Source organism: Trematomus bernacchii, unplaced genomic scaffold, assembly GCF_902827165.1.
Source record: "Trematomus bernacchii unplaced genomic scaffold, fTreBer1.1, whole genome shotgun sequence".
Lineage (NCBI taxonomy): Eukaryota > Metazoa > Chordata > Actinopteri > Perciformes > Nototheniidae > Trematomus > Trematomus bernacchii.
Window position 1 is genome coordinate 3,858,049 of NW_022988097.1, and position 17,929 is coordinate 3,875,977.

Genomic DNA, 17,929 nt, shown 5'->3' on the forward strand with positions numbered 1-17,929 from the left:
GTAAGTGAAAAATGTGCCAATTGTATTTACAACAAGGTTTTATTTCCTGTAAACACTGTCAGTGTGTCACACCTGGACTGCCCTGACAGTAACAATCTGAGACAGGTTAGTCGTCTGCATGGATGACTGTATGGTTATTAGCTAATAGATATAATTACTCAGAGGCATATGACTGACATTTAGGCCAGTTATCTGGAATCATCTGAGCCAACCACAAAACAATGAGCTCTTGCAGCCATGATAAGTGTCAGCAACCTGTTGATGGAAAAATCCAGTGGAATAAATATCCAGATTCCTTCCTGCACATGTGGTGTTGTGATTAATGGTTTGATACAGCGGCAGGATGTCCTGGAGGAAGTAAAAGAAAGAAGGGGGAGGGTAAACACAGCAGCTATACAGAGACTGTCAGTTTTATAAAGTCAGAAAAGTCCTACGCTACTACAGTAAAGGTTACAGAGCCTGTCAGGGAAAATCACATTCCTTGTGTCCTTGAACGCAGCTAAACAGACTCACAAGGGAGAAAATGATAAACATGAAGTTATTTATAGCAACAGATAAAGAAGGGGAAACATTTAACTTGATATAATTAAACCAACTTGAAACTTGTTTGAATTGTAAGTGAGATAAGATAAGACTGAGAAAGTAAAGGAATGAGGAAGGAGGAGATAAAAATGCCGTGATGTCAGGCCGTCCCACTGCTATTCAGTAGAAATGCAGCACAACAGAGTCAAGCCTGCATACCATTGCTGCTGCTGCTGACTGCTCTGATCCCACACAAACACACACACACACACACACAAAGGCACACGTCACACACACATCATAGCACACTCGGAGAGGAGCTGAAACTCAGAGCAGTGCCTGGAGATGCGACCGGCTGGCAGCCACTGAGTGAGTCCACCTTCCCTCCTCTGTTAAGTGTCTCTCTTTTCTTTGTCTGTCTTTGTTGTGATTGCCATTCTACGGGCCGTCTAAGTTCATTTGTCTCTCCTCTGTCGCTGTGAAACGGCCACTGTTTTCTCACACTGAGAGACTTTTCAAACTTTTCTCTCAGTATGCTGTGCACATACTCTCTCTGCTTTTCTTTCTTTCTTTTCTTAGCATGTGGTCAGAGGGAGGATGAAATCCCAGAGCTATTTGCACGTCAGGCACTGAGCCAGACCTTTACATTTGTATAGCAGAATATTTTTTCTGTGTGATGTCTTTTAGGATGCTCATGTCTCATTTGTTTCCGTTGGGATGCCATACCCTTGTGCAAATGTAGAGTTCATTATAGGAGCTGTGATTCTTTCACAGAAACATTGAGTAATATGCCACTGAGTGGGCTGTAAATCTTCAAGTCCAAATTCCAGTTTATTTGCATTGCTTAATCACAGTCTGAAACTCTTACATTGTGAAAGAATGAATGAAAACACACCCTGCAGACAATGACCATAACATGGATCACTCGGAGAAGCCTTGAAAAGAGACTTGAAATATGCTGTTTAGAGTTGATTTAATAGATGATTAGGACTAATTACGCGGTTAAACTGTCATGTACATACAAATAAGTGAAGCAAAATAACAGCGAGTTTAGCTAAGGTTTGGATCAAGTTTTAGATGTATTAGGTTTTTGAGCTGCTACTTTTTTGATTTCCACAAATAATTAATTGTTGGTATTCTTATATATCTATTCAAAGCAAGCTGATCCCTCCATGTTCTTTACCTCTATTAAAGTCATATTTTTTGTAGACATAGAATTTAAAATCAATGTTTGTTTGTTTTTCACAATATTTGCATTCAGTCCTGTCTTGCTTTCAGAGGTAGATATAATTGCTTTCAGGCTCAGTTAGACCCACAACCAATTATTAGGTGTAGTGGTTTAGTATAATTCTATGATTGATAGCTGCCACACCTGAAACACTATCTTTGAGGGCGATATGTCACTTTTGCCAGCCTCTACTGATTTACCGTCATATAGGTCTGCCCCTTATGTGCAGATTGGTGAACTCTTGTCACGAACACAAATCCTATTGGCTCTCCCTCAGACACTCACAGTTCCACATCTTTCAAAAGTCTGTTCAGAGTGGAGGCTGCTTTTATTCTGTGTGTACACACAGTTCGAGGTGGAGGTTGTTCTCTGGGATTTTATTTTTGAGAGCTTTGGGAATAAGATACTTAACTGGACAGGCTGTCGATCGGGGACACGTGTTGATAAGGTGCTAAAAACTGTTGTAATTTTGTCTGTGTGTGTGTTTGTGAGAAAGACATGTTGAATCTTACTTACATATTTTTTGTTATAATCATTAAATTAAAAGTAGCCTTTTTATTTGGTTTTCTTTCATATTTAAAGGTAAGTCACATTGAAATTGTATTAATACCAACATACCAGCTGATTACTTCATTTCATTTGCTTATTTCATTATCTATTTAACTCGATTAACTAGTATCACATGACTATTTTTACATAATTGGTATTGCCAATAGAGCAAGCTGAATTGAATTGAATTTGAATTGAGGAGAAAAAAATATACTGTAGCTTTATTTAGCTCTCTATCTGTGTGTGTTACCCCCAGATAGCATGCAGTCATTTACGCCCTGTATTTTATGTGTGTGTGGGTATATGTGTATGTGTGTGCGTGTTGACATACTGGACCTGCCCCCTGTTTGCATTTGAGTGTTTGAAACCACAGCGGCATTCTCGCTGCCTACTGTATGCAGGGTAAACACTGCATGCACACACACGCACCAACACACACACACGCACCAACACACACGCACACACATAGTTTGAAGTTGTGGCTTATTTGCCTCGGGACTGTTGTGTTGTGCCAGCCAGAGCAGGATTGAATGGAGGGGGACTAAACAATACGGCAGATATAATCTCTCTTTCTCTCTCTTCAGAGCTCCGTCGACACACTGCACCTTCACCTCCAGAGAGGACGACACACACCCCTACAGCACAGAGGAAGAGAACCTGACAAAGGACACTACAGTGACCTCCAGCAGTTAGACCGCACCTGATCCCACATCCTTCAAAGAAAAGGGAACCCGACTCTGGAACAGGAAAAAGGAGCGATCAGACCCCACCGCTGAAACACGACCCACTGTTCAGAGAGACAGAGGGGCTGACAGCCGTCTCTGACACCCGGGAGAAGAGGCATCATGCTGGCCAAAATCCTTGAGGACATGTGGGTGGAGCCCGAGGTGCTGGAGGCCCTCAGCGAGGAGCAGAAGAGGATCCTCTTCTTGAAGATGAGAGAAGAGCAGGTACGCCGCTGGACGGAGCGAGACGAGAAGGAGGAGAAGGAAGGAAGAGACAACAAGAGGCCAAAGAAAGGTAAGAGTGCAACAATGAATCTATTTTATATAAGGGCAGTCCCGGCACATAGGGAACACACTACACTACAGTTTGAGGATTATCAGCAGTAAAGCAAAACAGGAAAACACTGACTACAGTTTCAGGCGGTAACAAGGTTTCTGGGAAATGTTGCCTTTATGTTGACTATCAGTAACATAACTCTGACACGAAGTCAAAACATCCAGCTTACATTGTCATTTCCTTTCCGGAAAGCACCAGTGTGTCTCAACTAAATTCACAATTATGAATCGAAAAGATTAAAACTGAAGTAGACTACATTTATAATAATCTTTACTTGAATCAGACCATTCTCCAACATGCAAATATGTACAGAAATAAGTAATCTTAAAAGCAAATGTTTGGAGATAGGCTTCTTTGCACTCTTGAGATTTGTTGAGATTTGGATCTGAACATTTTCCAATACATACAAATATTTGTTATTCCTGAATTTCTATAGTTTATCATTTTGGTGATTAAAACAACCGTTATATCTGTCCATGAAATATAGGGTTTCACCCCGCTGTGGGTTAGCTTAGCTTTAGCATGGAGACAGTTAACAACTAGCTCAGCTCATATTGAGGGTTATGAAATCAACCTACCAGCACTTTTAAATCTCATGAATACACATGTTCTATCTTATTTATTTAGGCACTACACAAATTGAAGTGAAAACAAATGATTCCCTGGAGTCTCTCAGACAAAGCTAGCTAACATGTTCCCTGTTTCCAGTCACTAAGCTAAGCAGCCGGTTGCTTTAAAGCTGTATTTGTTGGACATATATGAGAGTGATATTGACTTAAATGTATTTCCTAAATGTTGAACTATTGGGTTATTCTTTTTGTCTTTTTTGATAGGGCTATAGCTTCCTTTAATTCAATCGTTTTTAGATAACAGATCTTCAAATTTGATTATTTTTAGACAAAATGTCAAGAATTTCATCGATGATATAGCATTTAGAGAGGAATAAATTAATAGAATTTGAAATTAGAAATCAACACATATTTTGATTGCTACTCAAAATTGTCTTCTGAATGCATGAATGTGGCTGTCAAAACGTACAATAATGCGCTCAGAATTTAGTTTAGTACTCATATAATTATTACACACATTAAAAAAGTATTTATGAAGAGTATTTAGTCTAATATAATACCTTACTATTACTCATTCTACTTTCACCTATATTCATACACTTTATCACTGGCAATATTTCTGGGCGCACAAACACATTTATTATAGTATACTACAGGCAGAACATGTTTGAGATTTACTAAAATTGTTTATTCAAGCCCTTTCACAACTAATTAATGAGCTGAAATCTTGTCCGCTGAGTGCACTTGATACACAAGCTGTGTAGTAACACCCTCTCACATTACCAATCTGATTAATGTGTTTAAAATACACACAATGTAACACAGTCCTTTCATTACTCTGTCAGCGGCCCATGCTCAATCAACTTTCCTCCACTTTCTTCTGATTCACTGAGACCCTATATCACCTGCACTGGATCTGCTGGACAATGGTTGTGTGAGTGTGTGTGTCTGCCTCTATCACCGCCAGTCCAAAGCTGAATAAGATTGAGTAAGCTCTGTGGTTTGGGGCGTCGCTACGCTTAAATCGCATATTAAGTTACCGTCTTTGTTTACCCAATCTGTGCCATGTCATCTGAGAGCCAGCCGAGTGTGTGTTTGTTGCGTGTTCCCGTAACACAACATGAAATCCAGTTAGGTGTGTTTCATTGTTTGTTCACTGCGGAGTTGTTGGGACAGTCATTGCGTGTACATGCAGGCATTTGAATGTCACATAAATACACAATTAAATATTACTTGCTGCATTTCTGGTTATTTGTGGGTGCGGTGTGAACTCAAAGGTGTGTTTCACAGACACACTATGACTTACTGCATGTCAGATATGAAGGTAGATATGGTGCAAAATGCGAGAGCTTGTAAAACCTGATGTGAGCACTTGCAGAAAAAAAATCTGAGCTTGTGTGCATACATTTACACTTGTATACAATATCCACGTATCTGTGAACCAAATTTGAAGTCACAGAAAAAAGTGTTGTAGCTTGTAGAAGAAAAATGAACTTAGTGATGAAATGTTCACTTGCAGAAATCTTTTTTTTTTTTTTTTTAAAGTATAAGGTTGGAGAAGTAGTTTAATTTAATCTGGCTTCGTATGATTAAAAGTAACACGATCATCGACCCGACGCAGTCCCCCATTGTTGTTGTTGTGAGCGAAGCACGGAGCTAGAACGGGAGCTGCGTTGGTGTGAAAGGGGCAACAGTAGTTGTGTGTGACTGACCCGAGCTTGCGCCTCGTCGTTCTGATAGCTCCGCCCCTTCGCTCCAACCCCCCCGCCCTCCCCCCACATCTACAGGTGAAAATTACTTTAGCGACACATTCATCGCAAGAAGTGTAGCAAAAGTCAAGGCCGCAGATTCGTCGATTTATACTGCCACAGAGCAGATTCGTGAAGTTGTAATGACTGATTTGAGAGGTTGTAATAACCAAGTTGCAGTTGTAATGGAAAAAAAAAAAATATATATATATATATTTTTCTGCAAGTGAACATTTCATCACTAAGTTCATTTTTTTTCTACAAGCTACAAAACTTATTTTTTCTTCTGTGACTTCAAATTCGGTTCACAGATACGTGGATATTTTATACAAGTGTAAATGTATGCACACAAGCTCAGATTTGTTTTCTGCAAGTGCTCACATCAGGTTTTACACGCTCTCGCATTTTGCACCATATCTACCTTCATATCAGAGAAGGTCTGTAGCGACTGAGACGTCTACACAATGTACCCTTATGTGCTGTTCGACAGTGCGCAAAGTCATTCCCTCAAATATGAAGAGAAACAGAGCTGCCTTTGTGAGCTGGTTTCTATAATAAATCTGACTGATCAGTTCACTGTTAGGAGCTGATTGTCTCTATGGACAAGTACTCAGATCTTGTACTGACACACTGAAAAATAACCCTACTGCAAGTTAACCAAAACACAAGTTAAAGTATTATCGGCAAAATGTACTTACATTATCAAGTAAATGTAGTCATGTGCATTTAGGCAAAGGCTTAGATCCCTGTGTTCCCTCCAGAGGGAGTTCCTCTGCATTTCATCCTTCAGTTTATCACAAACATTCAAAGTTAAGACAACTGGGGATGTGTGGTTTTTACTGGACTGGAGGCAAAGTAATTAAAGCTGTTTGATAATTGTAGTGAAAGGTACAATATTTCCTTCTGACATTTAGTGTAGTACAATCAATCAATCAGTCAATGTTTATTTATATAGCCCAATATCACAAATGTTACATTTGTCTCAGTGGACTTCACAGTTTGTACAGAATATCAGTATGAACAATACGACACCCTCTGTCCTTAGACCCTCACATCGTACAAGGAGAAACCCCACAGTTTAAAGGGGAACATGGGAGAAACCTCAGGGAGAGCAACAGAGGAGGGATCCCTCTCCCAGGACGGACAGATGTGCAATAGATGCCGTGTGTAAATCGAAGAGATAATACATTTTACAGCATAGGTAGACCAAATGTTTGGAAACGCATGTGTCAATAATAAGAAGATGAATCCACGAGGATGTCAACAATCCTGTGGGAGCCATCAGGGAAGTAGTATGATGAGAGTCAGGCAGGACCACAGTGATAGGTTCAGCCACGACTCGAAGTCCAGGACTCAAATCCAGAACTCAGGATAGAGGATCCAGGACTAAGGATCCAGGACTCAGGACTAAGGATCCAGGACTCAGGATCCATGACTCAGGATGAAGGATCCAGGACACATGATTCAGGATCCAGGACACAGGACGGCAGCAACAGGATCAGCCACGACTCAGGATCCCGGCGTAGATAGACACCAAAAAGACATTTGGGGGAAGCTGGGTTATTCGGAACATGAGAGTACGCAGGTACAGACAGACAGAAGGAAGAAGTAAGGTGTCCCCCGACAGTCTAAGCCTATAGCAGCTAAACTAACGTGTCTACGTACATGGACTGCCTTAGGATAGGTTGAGGGAAAAGGGTAGCAAGTAAGAAGTAAGGAACAGAGGTGGAGAGGCACAACGTGTCTACGTACATGCACTCCCTTAGGATAGAGGATATACAAGTGTAAAGTAGAACAAATTGGAAGCACTCCAGTAACCTGAATTTTGCTTTAAATAGCCCACAGTACTTGAGTAAATGTACTTTGCTATATTCCACCAATTTCACTTCCAATCGTCAGAAGAAGTGCTGCTGAACAGCTTTCTGAGCATTTTAATTTTCAAGCCACACCCCTAAGACGATGATGTCACTGCAGGTGTTTTACTATTATCAGGTGTCATGGAAAACACCTGTTATCACTCAGCATTGGGGAGTGGGGGTTATTTTTGCCAGCTGTGTCATGATGAGGTCAGAACTAACGTAATGGAATACATGTTTGGAGTTGATTTCTGTATATTATGAGCTAAAGATTATATTATTACATAATTTACAATGAATTCTAATTATTCACAATTGAGTGAATTAGTCTAAATTCAGTATATGCAATGACAACTATAACCAAACAACATGTTGGCTTTTTCCACACTTCAGAGGGAGTTTCTGTCAAACTGCCCCAGGTCAGTTTCATGTAGCTCTGCCGGCATAACAGGAATGAGGTCACTGCTTTTAACGTCTTTCTTTTCTTTTGTAATCCCACATTATTGAAACACTGTGTATCAATATTCTACTGTGCCTGTTTGCAGTGATATACAGTGAATGTCCTTCAATAGAAAAACACATCAAAAGAGATACAAGAATAAATCTGTGACAGTTTAACAGAGAAAGAAAATTCATTGCTGTATTCTGAGGTTTCCCCAAACTCTATACTTGTAGGACGGCACCACCTTCTGGATCAAATACAGAATAACAGTTCATGCAACCATAGCTTTCATCACAATGTTGCTTACATGTTTATTTTCCTCCAGCTGACAACAAACATGTGAAGTGGCTGCTGGGTCGGGATGGAGAGGTGAGCGTCAGAGTGATCGGAGAGGTGGACGAGCTCAGATCCTCCAAACTCCTGCAGAGCCTCATGAACACCAGGTAAAAAAACAAAAACCTTTAAAGAAATGACATGGTATCACTAATGGACTCATTTTTGCATTTTGTGTCATTATTTACCAGTTTGTTTGCAGAACAGTGCAGTTGCTTTTCTCAATAGATGAGCTATTACTTGTTTCACAAAAAATATAGAACCCTGGAAAGAAAATCCAATGAATCACCTCCACCAAGTCCACTCATCCCATGCTGATAATAGGTCTTTTGTATTTTCAGTTTTTCTATTTAATGATAATATATATATATATATATATAACAGTAATTCCAAATACATGTACTGATTCACGAATTATAAAAATGTAAAGCATCATTTTTTTTTTTTTTATCCAGAAAATGTGATGGAAGCCACAACATTTTCAGATCCCCTGAACTCCATAACATGATACACCCATGTCTTTATGTTAGCTTTTCTTTATTTTAAATGTTAAGTAACAGCTATGTTGCGTAGCTCTTCCACGTGTTTTTGCACCAACACATAAGAACATCCACCCTAATAAGTCCTTCGGCCTCATCAACAAATGACATGACTGTGATGGACTTTGATAAGATCAACGTTGAACTAAAGAGCTCGCCATAATTGGATTATGGAAGTAATTGGCCTTATGACTAACAGGAGGATTGATTCAAAGGTTAGGACGGCTGTCTGCGGGACTAAAAATGGACGTCTTTGTCTTCCAGAGTCCACGCTGATGATGTGAGTGGCGTCCAGGCGCTGGACTTGCTGCCAGGAAGAGAGGCCCAGCAGCAGCTCCACGTTAAAGAGGCCATCCAGCTGTCCCTCGCTGATGTGAGTTTTCACGTGTTTGTGCGTGGGTTTTAAGTCTGCTGGGATAAGATGAGCAGAGTCTCACCATAGAATGTCCTCCCACTCATTTTCAGGATGACCCCGTTTCAACTCATGACCGGTGGTCTGAGGAGGACTCCTGCAGCGCTGATGATGACCTGAAAGACCCAGCCGAGGACAGCGACAGCGAATCAGGGGGAGACTGGGCTCCTCTCTACAGGCCCCATTTTAGTAGCCATGGCAACCGGCCACCGCTCAAAGCCCAGCTGTCAGACACAGAGAGGGCCGGCACGCAGGACACAGGTAACAAGATGGAGAGAAAGCAGATTATGTGTTAGTCATTCACTCATTATACATAGGTATAAATAAAGGTATTTCCTCATGTAAATACAGTGTGAATTCTTATAGTGATCACATTTATCTGGGTCAAATTGATCACCAAAAATGGACCATTATAACAGATTTTTCTTTTTTTTATGCAAATTACCATCTATTTGACATTTAAATTGGATTAGATGTCTTTTTCTGGCATTAATGACTGTATCAAACACCTTTTTAAATGACCCTACAAATAAAATAAGCTAACTGTGTGTTATTCAAAAACACAGCAATACAGAATTTTTATTTAAAATGTAGCTCTCTTGAAATTATTCAAATGTAGCTCTCTTGAAATTATTAGACACATAATCTCTCTTAATTTTTATTTTGGTTTTGTGAAAGTCATTTATTTCTATTTGCAGATTATTTTCTCCAAAAAATTCAATACCATTCTTCATGGCTTTAAGGTATTTAATCCGGATAAAACCCCCATTAGATTATCTGAAAATGCTTTTTCGCACAATACAAAATAATCATATTACTATGTTTTATAGAATACATACGATTAGTGTTAGGACTGTTGAAGTGTTAAATTAAAGGACATTAAGAAATAATACAGGCAAAAAACAATGGCGTTTTTTTCATGCACTTTTCAGTTTTGGCTCTATTTTGCTTCCGTATATTTCAGACTAGTTGAAAAAACATCCAATAGATGAGAGTAACACCTATGTCACTTATGGGCGAAAATTACGACCCCGCACACTTTTGGGGGAAACCAACGCTGTCATTTGAATGGCGGTCAATACAAATTCTGAAGTTTTTGCCAATTCGATCAGACATTTTTGAAAACCGTGGATTTTTGGATCTTCAAAGAGCCCGATTACGATGGCCAGTCAGGCAAACAATTACATTCAATCATTTGAAATCGACAATCGGGCTCGATATATGGTTACATTAAAATCAGTAGACGAGGCTGTAATTTCGCCAGCTGTTACTCTCATGAGCGAGGCGGAAAATAATGCCAAAAAGCTGCTGTGTCATTTATTGCACCTCAAACATTAAAACAAATCCAGAGTTACGTTTTTCTGTACTTCCTCTAAGAAAAAAGGACAGTTAAAGTAGAGTTCTGTGGCTTCAGGCTTGATCGCCATTCAAATGATAGCGTTGGTTTCCCCCAAAAGTGGGCGGGGCCGTAAAGTGACGTAGATGTTACTCTCATCTATGGACATCGATAGCCTACTGCTATATTTAACCATATATCGAGCCCGATCGTCGATTTCAAATGATTTAATGTAATTGTCTGGCTGTCTGGCCATTGTAATCGAGCTCTTTGAGGATCCAAAAATCCACGGTTTTCTTACATTTCTGATCGGATTGGCAAAAACTTCAGAATTTGTATTGACCGCCATTCAAATGACAGCTTTGTTTTCCCCCAAAAGTGGGCGGAGCCGTACTTTTTGCCCGGAAGTGACGCATGTGTTACTCTCATCTATAGACACACTTAGGTATTTTATTCACTAACTTTGTCTATTTGTGTCTGTAGGTCTCTGCTAAATGAACCAACAACTATTACTAAATAATGCCCAATTGTTATATTCAAACAAAATATTTCAGAAAACTTGGAAGTAATCACCCGGGAAGGTTTTATGATGTTATCTATTTGTTAAAGGGTTTACCATATTAACTTGTTGTGTATGACACATGTTTTTTCCCCATACTTTCAGATAATTATCCACTAGCATTTACAGTTATTCATAGCCTGATGTATAGAAAATGTTGTTCCTAAAAACTAGCTAAATTGTTATTTTCTGATTTATGGAGTGATACGAATATATTTGAAGTACCTCTTTTTAAAACCTCTGACTCTAATATCTCAATTGAGAATTCTGAACCTTGCTTTATCCAATGTCCAGATTTTTGTTTTGGATTTGTATGCTAATGAGCAGATATTTAACAAGATAATGAGCAATTGCTCCTCTCTTCATTTTCAGAGATTGTGTGTAGTGAAGAGAAGAATTCAGACTCTGGAGGCCGTGTGGCGCAGCTCAGGAAGGCGTTCACAGACAATTCCCGCAGCACACCTGCCTCCAACAAACCTCCTATACCTGCCAAACCTGCTCACCTGCAGCAAAGAAGCACTCCCTTGGTCCATTAAGAGTGAGGGTGTGCCTAGCCTGCTAAGAGAAGACACTGAGTGACCCCACAGAGGCAGAGCCTGCTGTGTCACAAGCTCTGTGCAGAGAATAATGGCTCAGCTAGACACTGGTGATCCAGGATGAAGCCACAAACACTGGAAGAAAAAGGATCCTTACTTGAACCTTAGCAGTGGACTGAGATACACTTGCCTACCTGCAGACAGAGGACCGTCTAGAGGGGTGGATCGACGAAAAAGACTTGAAAGCTTTTCAACCAAAGTCAACATGAATGAGAAAACGGAGCCACTTTGATGTTGCCCAGTTCAAATACGCTCATAGTTTGTGTGAGTGACAGGCAGACGCAGACAGAAATGTCCAGAGACGCTCAGACTCTCCACTACAGGTGCACAGACACCGTGGTGCATGTGTTAAATGAGTGCTAATGAAGTTTTATTATTCAGAAGTCATAAGCAGAGGTTATTGGGAACGGAAACATGTATTTGATAAAAAATCATATATGCAGGTCCTTCTGTATTGTTCAAAAGCTTTAAACTGTTTTAAATGTAGCCCATGTAACTGATTTAACAACACTGACTTTCATATATTCATCCAGTATATCAATGCTGCAGGTTTTTACGGGATAAAATAAAAGGACTGAATTCATGTTAAAATAAACACACTGTTACTAGTGCCTTTATCTCATGGGAGGTTTCCAAACATTTTACATTCCTTCATGTTTACTTATCTCACACACACACACACACACACACACACACACACACACACACACACACACATACATTCACTGATGACTGGCTCATAACCTGCAGTATAACCTGAGTAACTGTGATCTCATATTTTCCTCATGACACTTGAAACACACCTTTAACAGTCTGCTTTCTACAAGGAGTCAAAGGCGGCGGGCGAGGCTCCGAATAGGAAAGGCTCATATTTGACCAACTATTGTACCTGTTTCAAACACCACAGAAAAAGTTATTATGTTTAGAACAGCAAATCCATGAAACTACTGATTAACAATAAGAGTTACCCCGGGCTGGATGTTTAAAGCAGGTGCTAGTGAAATCTGATGCAACAAACAATAACAAATAGCTTCCGAGGCTACAGAAAACGAGATTCAACAATGCTAACATATGCTAACGTAACATATGAGAAGCAGTCATTTGTTGTGTTAGAAACAAGGCTAACAAAAGGTATTAAGACAAATATAAATGAACTAATGAAATACATACAAAGTTAATGACAACACGCACGAACAAACAACCACAATCTAAATCATCATCACAACCGGAAGTGTGGATTTACAAAATAATTACAAAGGTTGATAATCGGAGCCACCAAATGTTAATGTGCAAGCATAAGTAGGCCTACCCTGCTAGCTGTAGCCCAGGTTATGTTTTTTTACTTTGATAAATAATGGTCCAATTTCTCTGGCTTTTTTGCCATCCGTCAGGAACTGAATTTCAAAATAAAATAACCGGAAACAGATACACACCCACTGAACTGATTACCCAAGATCCTCAGCTATGGTTGAAGCTCTGTGATTGGATTGTTTAGCCGCAATGCACGTTGGGATATGGTGTGTATGCGATATGAAATCCGAAAAACATTTAAAAAAAAAAAATAATAATACTTTAATCCGAGTGTGCTTGCTTTTCTCTTTGAAAGTCATCACATAACGGCATTGTAATACACGGTTCGGCTGCATTAAATATTACACATCTGCCGTTCTCTATTTATAGAGCCCTGATTAGAAGACTTCTGGACAAACTGGAAGAACTGCCACCGAAACTGAATGCGTGACGTGGATCATAAATATATCAGCAATTAAACAACATCTTACATTTCTCTTCACACAATACGTCTCCTTGCAGTATCAACATTAATTCGGCTGACTTTTATATTTGATCCAATTGGTAAATAGGTTATATTTACACCATAACGGTGCACAGCAGTTTTTAAAGATATTACTGATTTTCTTTGAATATAAGAATGTAAATACTGAGTTGAGAGAATAGTCATGGGTTTTGGGTGATGGTAGACACATCTATGGATTCGGAATTTCAATAGCTTACCATTAAATGACGGATATACCTTTCTGTCTATGTTTTACAAATCAGATATTAATGTGTAGAAGTAAAACATGTGAAATAATATAGCAATATCCTGTACAATTATGTGAAAACATGAATAAAACTACACATCTTCAGATGTTATACATACATAAGTGTCCTACACTAACAATAAAAAGTTATTATGGCATTGTATGCTGTGTGTACCTTTTGTGCACCGCCTAGTGGTTAAAGCACGTTATTGAATTATTTTTTAATATGTTATATTTGATGAAAGAAATATTAAGAGTACATACAAAATAGGGGGAAAGTAGAAAGTCAATTATACAAATATAGAATATAAAAAATCAAGAAGATACTGTAAGTGATCTCTACAATAAAACAGTTTAGTGCCGGATGTACAAAGATATTAATAGGAGGATGTGCAAAACAGAAAAACTAATTAACCTTTATTCAAACATTAAAGAATACTTTAGGTCTTCTTTTAAATAAGAAAAAAGCTTTGGGGGTATCTACAGATAAATATTAAGCCTGACAAAGTACTTAAAGTCTAATATATTGCTTTCCTGCTATGTTAACTGTGTTGAAGCACTTATTTTAACTGATATTATACATATGAATTATACTCTTATGTATGTAGATAGTATAAGAAATGTGAAGAATATGACAGTTTAATGGTGGAGGTATACACACATATTGATAGATGTCTTGTAATGCACTGTTGAGGAACCTGCGACCCAAGTTTTTCATTCATTGCATAACTTCAACGTAGTTGTGTATATGATATGTCAATAAACCTTAGAAAATCTTGAAATCTTGAAAGGGATGTGCAAAATAGCCATTATATACAGTTTTTAATTAACTATTATTAGAGAATAACGAGTAATGAATATGCTTTATAGGGATCTGCAGATAAACGTTTAGTCTTCTCAAGCATCAACTATCAAATATCTCGCCTGATTGTTGGCATTTGACAATCACCTTCCCTGAATTTTACTCAGGTGTAACTAAAGTCTGCTTTAAGGGTTGTTTATATTTCACATCATTAATCAGAATCTGCAAAGTAACTAAAATAAATGTAGTGGAGTAAAAATACCAGGTTAACCTCTGAATTGTAGTGGAGTAGAATTACAAAGTAACAATGAGTTGTCATGTGGGTATATATTAATGCTGCCCATTATGGACACAAGCAATTTTCACCCATTTATTATTTATATGTTTTAAATTTGATAACACCAATGTGTTTAATACTGGCAACTTCTAATTGTGGGAAAAATGAAAACGTTCCCAGTAGAGACGTCCCATAGAACATTTTGCGAAACACAATAGCCAGCATGTCTAGTTCTGGGGGGGGGGTCCCGGGCTGGTCCCGTTCAAGTCTAGTTTTGGATAGTCTGCTGTGGTTTCGTTCCATTTCAAAGTGCTGTTTGACGCTCTGCGTAAACTTGGCGCACTGCCACTCCAACATCCAATCCCAGATCTTGAAGATTAATCACGGGGTTTGTCAAGCAAAGGGACTGTAGTCCCAAACGATAGCGGAGGATTATGGGTAGTGTAGTGTCTTCGGCCATCCTAAACTCCGAAATGTTTTTCGGATTTCATATAGCATAAACACCATATCCCAACGTGCATTGCGGCTAAAACATCCAATCACCGAGCTTAAACCATAGCTGAGGATCTTGGGTAATCAGTTCAGTGGGTGTGTATCTGTTTCCGGTTATTTTATTTTGAAATTCAGTTCCTGACGGACGCCAAAAAAGCCAGAGATTATAGAATTAAACAAATAAATAAAAACAAGGATAATTGTGTGTTATTGTTGAGTAAATAACAGTGTGTTATTTAGAAAATTATAACAAATTAGAAGGAAAAAAAGATTTAAAAAATACAGATTTCATTATTCTGAGGCTCTGAGCCCCATTTATTTTCCTCATCGACGGCAAAAAAGGCCGACATTATACTATTGAAAATAAAAACAATAATCGTGGCTTGATATTGAGTAAGAACATGTTTTTATGAACCACACAGCTCCCGGTCTTCCAAGACCCGACCGGACAAAAAGACGTGGTGCAGGCACGAAACACACAATCAATAGAAATACATTGCTCTTGAAATCGTTCTGTGTGACACGAAAAAAAGGGTAAAATCGTGTTGGTGAACACGAATCAATAGATTAAATGTCGTGACACACGAAATGCCGTGACACTGGGTTGGGAGGCCACAGTTGTACTTCATGTTAAGTGCTAAATAGCATATAGCATTCCAACATGCCGCACATGGTGACATGTTAAGAATTGGACCAGTTTAACATTAAAATGTTAGCATTTTGAGCATGTTAGCATGCTGACATGAGCATTTAGCTCAAAAACATGGCTGATTCCTGTTAATCTTATTACATTACTTTACATTATAATTACATTTCATTTAGCTAGCGCTTTTATCCAAAGCCACTTTCATTAAGTCCAATAAACCATAAAGATATAAACACAGAACAAAAAGTTTCAGTTTGTGACTGAAGATATGTAAGATGTATTAAACTAAGTTCTGCAATTGAGTGGACCAAAAGTAATCTCACATGTTAAGAACAACTTTAAAACGGTCAACTAGTCATTTAAAGGTGAGGTATGTAATTTTGACTCGAGTGCGCTAGAATTTGAAAGTACACAACCGGAAAAAATCTGCCTCTTCCTTCAGACTTCCTTACAGAGCCCCTCCTCCAACACACACGAACGCGCACATGACCAATGAGGGCACGAGATAAGTTTGTGCACAGATGGAAGGCTGACAGGCAGGTAGGCCATCCAGTTATTTTAGCAGGGCCGGCTAAAATTATTGGTCGTGCTTTTTACAGTACTACGGCTTCCACAGATGCATTTTTTGTATGTATTTATTGTCAAAGCATTTAATATATTCATTGCTATCGGGATGTTAAGAGCATTCCATGGAATAACAAAAAGAGTTTCTGAAATAAATTACATACCCCACCTTTAACCTTTTGGGATCATTCTTTGACAGAAGATTCTCATTTCAAGGTCCACTAACTTGGTTTTTCAAGAGCTATGGGCCCCATCTCAGTCGCCATCATGTGACCGAAAAATCGGCAACAACTAAACCATGACAGTGCAAACAACAGATATGTGGCTAATAGCTCTGGAAACCAAGTAAGTGGACCTTGTGATGAGAGTTCAGTCAAACATCATATTTAATATGTGATATCACATTCCGTCACCGTCTAAAGTCTACGACATACAGGCGCTTCCATTATTAGCGTCCTCACTTCCTGCCTGTTTCGGGGGCCTTCAGTTAGTGAAACACATGATCAGTTGGATCGTGTCAGGGGACAGGGCAGGGTCAGGTGACTCACGTTGCTTCGCAAGAAAATCACTTAAAAGCAGCCATGTTTAGGACCTGCGTTTATACAGAGTAAAAAAGGGACATCAGATGCAAGAAACAAGACAGAACTAGTATATAATTTAAGAGATGTAGCAGAACTTACTTTTTAAGGTTGTTGTTTGTGATGTAGTTAATAGCTAACTATTGGGTCACATATTCAATTTACTTGGTCACTAATTCCCTGCTGACTTTTGTATTTTACTTTGTTTGTATTGCTCAATGAGTTTTTATTTATTTTGTTGCTGTGAAAAATAACAAATTAATGCAACTAAAAGATCAGATCTGGTGTTTTCTTTGCATTTATATGTTTTCAGCTTGCACTCAGAATGGTTGCTGATCGGGGAAGACAGTATTTGCTGATGTTGGTCCCTTACACAATGATTATCTATTCAGTGGGATGCGTCAGAAAACAGGCCATCAGAGATCAAACGGGGGAGCACAGAAAGCTGATTAGCATGTGGTTTAAAGCGAGACAGAGGGCGAGACGCTCGAGGAGACGGAGCAAATGGGAGTCAGGTCACGGGAAGCAACACGTCACAGCCAACTCAATAAAACTCCTCTCATTCCCTCACCACCTCCACACCCCAGCCTCTGTGTGTGTGTGAGTGAAGAGCGTGTGTGTCCACCCATATTTCTTGAATCATGTGACTTGACACGAGCAGTCATGCACAGTGTGAAAAGCCCCGCTATATATAGTAGCACAGTGTTGGGTTTCCCAGCAAAGCATTGTAGGAGTGCGATCATCTTTGTCCCATAAGAAAGTGCACGACACTGGCTT

At 39.1% G+C, this 17,929-nt stretch overlaps 1 protein-coding gene across 2 annotated transcripts; it reads left to right on the forward strand.

Annotated features, from left to right (window-relative positions):
• Positions 1 to 731: 731 nt before the first annotated feature.
• On the forward strand, positions 732 to 12,373 carry zgc:92242 (uncharacterized protein LOC436899 homolog). 2 transcript variants are annotated; one of them, XM_034121368.1, is made up of 6 exons: positions 732 to 891; positions 2,884 to 3,319; positions 8,302 to 8,419; positions 9,113 to 9,221; positions 9,314 to 9,521; positions 11,528 to 12,373. In XM_034121368.1, the coding sequence occupies exons 2-6, from the start codon at positions 3,145 to 3,147 to the stop codon at positions 11,689 to 11,691; spliced, it is 774 nt and encodes a 257-aa protein (XP_033977259.1). In that variant the 5' UTR covers positions 732 to 891; positions 2,884 to 3,144; the 3' UTR covers positions 11,692 to 12,373. The 2 variants fall into 2 exon arrangements, with proteins under 2 accessions (XP_033977259.1, XP_033977260.1); XM_034121369.1 differs by lacking the exon at positions 732 to 891 and adding an exon at positions 2,048 to 2,198.
• Positions 12,374 to 17,929: the final 5,556 nt, after the last annotated feature.

Bases quoted from the DNA above. Each gene is read 5' to 3' on its own strand.
- zgc:92242 (XM_034121368.1), top strand. From the start codon at position 3,145: ATGCTGGCCAAAATCCTTGAGGACATGTGGGTGGAGCCCGAGGTGCTG. The intron at 8,420-9,112 runs GTAAAAAAACAA...TTTGTCTTCCAG, and splicing joins CAGAGCCTCATGAACACCAG to AGTCCACGCTGATGATGTGA. The intron at 9,522-11,527 runs GTAACAAGATGG...CTTCATTTTCAG, and splicing joins GGCCGGCACGCAGGACACAG to AGATTGTGTGTAGTGAAGAG.